The 7,599-nt window shown below is 40.9% G+C and overlaps 1 protein-coding gene across 1 annotated transcript; it reads right to left on the bottom strand.

The window, feature by feature from the left end:
• Positions 1–695: 695 nt before the first annotated feature.
• On the bottom strand, positions 696–7,193 carry LOC132824335 (GTP-binding protein Di-Ras2). Its single transcript, XM_060838689.1, has 2 exons — positions 7,009–7,193; positions 696–2,481 (listed from the first exon to the last, which is right to left on the bottom strand). Exon 2 carries the CDS (start codon positions 2,454–2,456, stop codon positions 1,860–1,862), a length of 597 nt encoding a protein of 198 aa, XP_060694672.1. The 5' UTR covers positions 2,457–2,481; positions 7,009–7,193; the 3' UTR covers positions 696–1,859.
• Between the last annotated feature and the right edge of the window lie 406 nt (positions 7,194–7,599).

Below are 7,599 nucleotides of genomic sequence, written 5' to 3' on the forward strand. Positions count from 1 at the left end.
AGTGTGCTGCTAATTGAGCCATGATAGTCCATTCTGCTATAACGCGATAGGTGACTAAACGTTTGTTGTAGGAGAACATCCTATATAAACATAGCAGGGGATGTAATCCACAGTACTGCACAGGACATGGGAGGCGAGTTTAATAAGCTCAGCAGCTTTTTTTCAAGTGGTGGGTTCATTCAAAAATGAGAAGGAAAATGTTGATACATTGAGTAATATTACTCGCTGGACTTTGTGCACGGTCTCAGATAGCATTAATACGGCTGTTGACAGATTTAAAACCAGAGAGGTGAATATTGATGTAACAAACGTTAACCATCAGATATCACAAGCTTGTAAACGTTATTGATCGGTCACATGAGACTATATACTGGGTCTATCTGAGGCAGCAGAGCACTTGCGTTGAAGTAAAAAGAGCAACAGAAGGATTGCATGTTTTCCAAAACAAATATATTCAAATTCGATTGGAATAATGCAACCTATCAATTGTCATATTATTGTTTCAGTTTAGAACGCATTTGCCCATGCCATGTCCTTCAGATTTATATTACCTTTTATAATAAGAATTGCAGAAAATAATTTATGGCATTTTTGTTCTGTGACAATGTTGAGGTGGAGACTTGCGGTCAGTGTTTAAGTATTCTTTAAAAATGCACACACAAAACTTTGATAAACTCAAATATTTTATTGTGGATTTGAAATATACAGCGTAGGACTGTAAAATATAGAAAGTGTAGGCACAGATGACTGTACAGGCATTTAAATAACAATAATGAAATATACTTCAATGCTCCAAAATAGAATAAATACAATTGCTTTATGTTCATATCATAGCAAGTTGCTCCACAAAACAAAAAGTACATTTCCATATGGAGCGTTTGGAAGAATTAATCTGTCCAAATTAACTATCCTTCACCTGCTTGGGATCACTGCTTTAGTTATATATTTCAGCTTCTGTGGACTTTCTTCAAATGTCCAATAACATTAGACCGAATTCTTTGTTGTTTTTGCTTTTTAGTCAAAGTTTCTTCCAATCGTTCCTTTCTCGTTGTATTGAGTGAGAAAAGTGATCTATAGATATACAAACTTTTGCTTTATATATATTAAATAAATAAGATAATACAGTGTAATTTTACTTGATTAATTGATGCTATGCTAAATGAATGAAGATGTGCAAGATCATGTGCTATTTCATTAGTTTAGTTTCCCCACAATCTCCTCTCTTACCGTTAAGGAGGGAGAAACAAAAAGAAGTTGCTGTAGTGAAAAACTCACTAGGGTTGATCTTTCTGCATTGATTTCAGAATGTTTTTAAATGTAAAGCATCATGCAAGTTTAAATGTATTTATTACATAAATAACTTAAAGCAACAGTCCATTGTTCTGACGCTTAACCATATTGATTGAAACCATTTATTTCGTTTTCTTTGAAAAAAGGACCTAATATTCATCCGCTTGCGGTGATTAAGGTGCTACTTATTGTGAATATGTCCCTATGCTTTAATAAATTAAAAAAAATCCGTGATTGAACACGGAAAAATGAGTGTGCTTTTACTAGCTGCTTTTTTTGGAATATAAATATCCACGGTGCATTCGGATCATTTAAACAAGCAGCTTAGCTACTCATTACGAATGCACACCGAGTCCATCAGAGCAAATTGACAGTTTTGAAATTGGACTTTATTTTGAAACGTAATTTTGGCTTAAAAGGATTTTTTTTAAAATGCACGTTTCATCTGGGAGATAACCCCAACGGTTGGCAACAGGGTCACTTGCCCCCGAGCCGACCTTTTTTTTGTGAATCTGCTCAGTCCGTTGTCCAGAAGGTATGCATTTTGTTGCTATTCGGTTGGAGACAGTTCACATAACGACACACTTCCCCTTGAGTTTCTCTGTCCTCTTTTGCTGCTTGGATTTCTTGCCGTCGATCTGTAGGCTCACGGCCCTGCGCTTCTCCAGATTCAGCAGTTCCTGAAAGAGTTCCTTGACATTATGGTTGGTCTTGGCAGAGGTTTCCATGAAGCCGCACTTCCAGCGCTTGGCCTGGGATTCGCCATCGCTGGCCTGCACCTCCCTCAGGGTGTCATCGCACTTGTTGCCCACCAGCATGATGGGAATGCTCTCCACGTCCCCCTTGATCTGGCACACTTGCTCGTAGATGGGCTTCAGCTCTTCCAGAGACTGTTTGCTAGTGATGGAGTACACGAGGATAAAGGCATGCCCTTTGGAGATGGAAAGGCGCTGCATGGCCGGGAATTGGTGACTTCCCGTGGTGTCTGTGATCTGTAAAGTGCAGATGCTTTTGTCGCAGCTGATGACCTGGCGGTAAGTGTCTTCGATGGTGGGGATGTAGCTCTCCCGGAAGGTCCCTTTGACAAACCTCAGCACCAGCGAGCTCTTCCCCACGCCCCCCGCTCCGAATACTACAACCCTGTAATCGTTGCTCTGTTCTGGCATCTTGCAGGCTGCCTCAGACTATCACCTAGAGTCAAAGGGAAAGAACAGATTGCACAAATTCAGGTCACGTAGACGTTAATATATAAACTTAATATTAATGTTAATGTTTCACGTTTTATGCACGTCAAGAGTCATAGCCACAACCATCGTGCAGATTCAAAGGCTGATGAAGTGCAATGACATTCTTCTATTGTATGAGAGTATGTCTGCGGTCGGTGGAGCGGCGCGGCGCAGCGCTGCACTGCCTCGCAACTCAAAGCAGATGGCCCGTGAGGAAACGCATCTTCTCAGTCGGCCGCTTTAGTATCCAAGGCACGGATTACCAGGGACCAGAAATCAGCGCAGAACATGCGCCGCACTGTGCCCTTGTCAAAAAGACCACCTCCACACACACACACCCATAGACACACGAACCTCACCCTATGACACAGCTCTGCATACGGCACACTATAATTTTAAAACATAAATGAAACTGTTACCTTACCAGACAACGAAAGCTACAGTATTCCGATTGCTTGTGTCGAGCCGCGCTCCGCTCAATGTTGAGGTCTCATCGTTGCAAAAGGTTGCACAGTATTAATTTGAAGGAGCCAGAGGGTTGGGGGAGTTTCTGTCTGATATTTAAGGCACCAGAGAGCGTTCTATGCAGGGATGTTATTCCATCTCTGGTTTGTTTAGAACGCTGTGTGTGATCGGGGAGCCGGGATCTGAATATCGTCATCAGTAATTTTGACTGCTACGTCTTGGGTGCTCATTGTCAGAATACTGCATCAAGAGTCGCCTATCTGTTAGCTCCGAACCAATGCTGTTAGCAAACCTTCCGTGGGTAGGAGAGACCGAGGAAACGCAGCACGTATCAAATCCATACCGTCAAAACTAGAAAATATATTATTTTAAAATCAAACTTAATGGTACGCGGTAAGAGAGAGTTTGGCCATTACAAATCGCTGCTTTTGTAAAATCTAGTAACTATCTTTTTAAACGCGCTGTCATTGAAATTAAACAATTGGACCGGGTAGGAAATTGCAGGTATTTGCTTTTTTTAAAATGAAAAGCAGAGTCTAGGTGTAGTCAGTCAAGATCTGGATAAAGAGTGATCGGTTTAGGTTTCCGATTGAAACGTGCGCTCCCCAATCTTTAATCTGTCCAATCCCCCTTTTGAGATTGGACCTACTGAGTATTTTCAAGACTGCGTTTTCACATTCACTGAGGTTTCTTCACTTTTCGCAGACCTAATGCCTACTGTATGTTTTTATACCAATTTCCCAGTTGGTCTTCTCGACTGTCAGCACTAACAAGCTTTCACTATATCCTAATAACCGGCAATTCTTCCATTTGCAAGGGCCATCATCGCCATCAATTAGAGCGCGTCAGTGCAGCTCCCGAAAGTGCAGCCTATGTAGAATAGCTACAGGGCTTTCAAGCTGCGCAGTCTGTCTGAAAAATAACGCTCCCACTTCGAGCAGTAAATGTTAGCTGCCCTTTCCAGTTACACTGAATCTTGCACATCAACATCTGACAATACATCTGGCTGATAAAGGAGCCCTACGCATTTCAATCATCCTTTCTACTTTTGGGGGGGGGGGGGGGGGGGGGAGGTGTCCATTCATGATTCGTCCGAATCTAAACTAATATTGAAGTAGATGAAACAAGGTCTCGTGGAACCATTTTACGATATTTTAAATTACGCCAAAGTTTTTTTTCATTGAAAAGCTCACATGCATTTTGTTCAACGCATGCCAATATATAACGCATGCTTCGTGTGGATATTGTTTTGATAAACCAACAAATTAAATACTTAGGCAGTAAATAAGAAATGTAACATAAACAATTAAATACAGAGCCAAATCATCAGTTACATTTCAGAAAGACGATGGAACCATGTTCAGTTGGTTTCTGATTACCAACGGTTATTGCTCACTAACCTGCTATGTTTAATCTGATATATGATTATTTTTTTCAAATGCAAAACCAAAGGGCAAATGAGCAATTTTATATTTCTGACACACTCACACACAAACGGGTTCGAAGTTTTTTCTGTGTACAGAAAATTAGATGTTTGTGTTCATTATATCTGATCAGTCAGGGTTCAGAAGATCCCAATAAGACAATGCAAGCGTATGTCATGAAAGACACGTTCCGGAATTCAAATACTTCTTACATCGTGAAGCCGTATCCAATTTGAATATATCTAATCTCCATCTCAGCAATTTGAATATATCTAATCTTCAACTCAGTAATTTGTTTTGAGGTAATTGGCTAAACTATGCTACCCTCCCAGGATAGAGATAGAGAGAAATTTAAGGCCCTCAATGTACAATACTTTCATAGAGCAATAGATACAGATTCTACATTTGTTTTTGTTTCGTGCTTGCCGTAGTCAAAGCTTATAGACCAAAACGGATTGATGACTCTAGTTTGACATGCATAATTTTCTATCATAATTCGGAATAGTTCTGCCACAGTGGGGATGCCACCAAGGTTTGGGAGATAACAAAGGGCGAATATCCCCAACAATTTGGTAACCAACTGCTCCCCCCCCAAGTCACTTCAGGAAAAGCCGAATTTAAACTCAGCTTTTTAAAATCATAAATGCAGAGTAAAAAGGCAATAATAAGAGAATTGACAACAATCAAACATCGGATGTTTAAGTTTTGTCATGGTTTTTAAAAAGTAGGCGATTCATAGAATCATAGAATCCCTACAATATGAAGATAGGATATTCCTCCCATCGAGTCCATACCGACCCTTCAAGGAGCATCCCACCCAGATCAATCCCCATTCTATCCCTGTACCCCTACATTTCCCATGGCTTATCCACCGAGCCTACACAATCGTGGACCACCACGAGCAATTTAGAATGGCCAAACCACCAAACCTGCACATCTTTGGATTTTATCTGAAGAAATTTATTGAAACAAAGTTCAATCATAGATAATGCTGGGAGCCAGAGAAAAAGTTTCGTTTTGGGTTCCAGTTAAGTAACTTGATGTACAATAGAGGGAGAAATATCAATCGTTGAAACTACAGCCAAAATTTCTTCCATTTTGTTAAAATGGGGCGATATGGTGAATCCGATTAAAAACCTGAGTGCAGCCGAGAGGTTAATACTTAATGCGCATTGTGGTCTGAGTCACCGTTCTTTTCCTCTAACGGGAAATGAATGGTCCTCAGAAACAGACAGTGCTGTGAGAAGTTAACTGAGCCATTGTAATACAGTTGGAAATAGCATACTCTTCAGCGTACATTTTTTTGAAAATGGGGCAAAGTTGAGTTCTGAAGATTTCATTTAAAAAAAGAAACAAACTAATCGGACAGCTCAGAATGGCTAGTAAATGATTTTGATGGCGGAAAGTTCTGTCAATAAATCACTGCATCTAAAGACACACCTCCGCTTTGACTGACCTCCAAAAGTAGCACGCAGTAAGTAAACGATAAACCGGTGATAACTCCCAGATGCATAACACTGATATGGATGCTTATGGCTATTTAATCATTATTATTTTGATTTTCATAGTAACGGAGTGGGTCAGAAGTAGTTGCAGGTAGCGTCACCTCTCAGTCCACTGACCCATTTATCCCTCAGTTGGTCTTTATATGTGATTGTATGCCCCATTCTTTCCTCTTCCTTTCAGAAAAGCCTAACAGGAGCAGCACAGTTAAAAAAAACGCCCAAGGGTGCAATACATCTTGCACAATATTGAATCTGAATACTATAGTGGCCAGGCCACATTCTCCGACAATGCTCACAGAATGGACTTAACCCGGAACGCTATCACAGTCGCGCTCCATTGCAGAACCACACTAGGAGTTTCCAATTTCGCAATTTTATGTTCGATTGAGGCTGATCCTTACATCCATGATTTCTTTGCAAAATGCGCGGAAGAATTTTCGATCGGCACGTAAGAATACTGCGGAAGGGTTATCCGTGCCTACTCGTTAGATCAAGCTAGACGTTAAATGCAGTTTTAAGAGGCAAAATTATTGTCACATTAGACGACGTTGGACCGTGCAACATTTCTCAGCTTTTGGCACAAGATCCCATCACTAGGTACAGTTCCCCAATAATCAAAACCTCACATTCGGCATATCTATTTAATGAAAGGTAACATTAAAATGTTTACATGCAGAACCACAATAGCGGAGAATAAGATTCTTTTGATCATATGTTTTATCTGAACTTTATAATGGCATTGTTGAAATTTAGTCTAATTTAAAATGAGAGTCTGATAGCTCTGAAAAACCGAAGCGAGGGCACACCCATTCCCGAAATCCAGGAAATGCTGGGACTCCATCAGATCCCGGTTCCTTCACTTTCAGACTGATACAATTAAAGGCGTCACCACCGGCTGTGCTCTGAACCGGTAGATGTGAACATCCTTTCCCAGAAAGTACACCGGTCCGATTTATTTGAAATATACATCCAATAACTGCCAATTTGCTGATTACTAATGGCAAGGTCGGAATTACGCTATTATATGTCTTTGAGTAATTTTCTATGCTCATTAGTCTGCTAATTATTTCCATACATGGAAGCTGTCGAACACTTTACCTTCAGAAGGGATCCACTCATTAAACTGGGAAAGATGATCGGAAGGTCCACATTGCCGCAGTAACGAGTCCAATCATTCACCTGCAGTGATGGATGGAGGATGGAAACTAGCCTGGTGCGCTGTGCGGTGAACCGCTTTCCGCCTGTGTTCTGCAGGGGAATAAAGCAGTGCTCTGCTCTCGGCCCAGGATATCGGATTAGATCACCTCCTGTTTATGATGTCGACAGATGGCACGTGATTCATTTCACAATAAGAGTCGCTTGTACTTTAATGCCATCGCAGTTCCCTGCAGAATTACACAATGTGCTGAGTGAACAATGGGAGGTCTTTTCAGATTTTCAGGGAAAGCGTGCTTGGAAATTCAGGCTTTTTTGAAATATTGAAATTGATCCTAATACAGTAAGTTTGACAATTGAAGACATTTTTTCTCATTGTTTCTCATTGCGAAGGAGTTGAGTCACGCTGGCGTACTGGTGCACGGGCCCTGACGACACTTTTACCAAATTACCACTTCATCGTGTTACCCTTTTTAACTATTGCTGACCGGGGACATCCAAACTGAGCTGATCCTGTCTTCAACTCGCCAGAAT

The sequence above is a fragment of the Hemiscyllium ocellatum genome, chromosome 2 (genome assembly GCF_020745735.1).
Source record: "Hemiscyllium ocellatum isolate sHemOce1 chromosome 2, sHemOce1.pat.X.cur, whole genome shotgun sequence".
Classification (NCBI taxonomy): Eukaryota; Metazoa; Chordata; class Chondrichthyes; order Orectolobiformes; family Hemiscylliidae; genus Hemiscyllium; species Hemiscyllium ocellatum.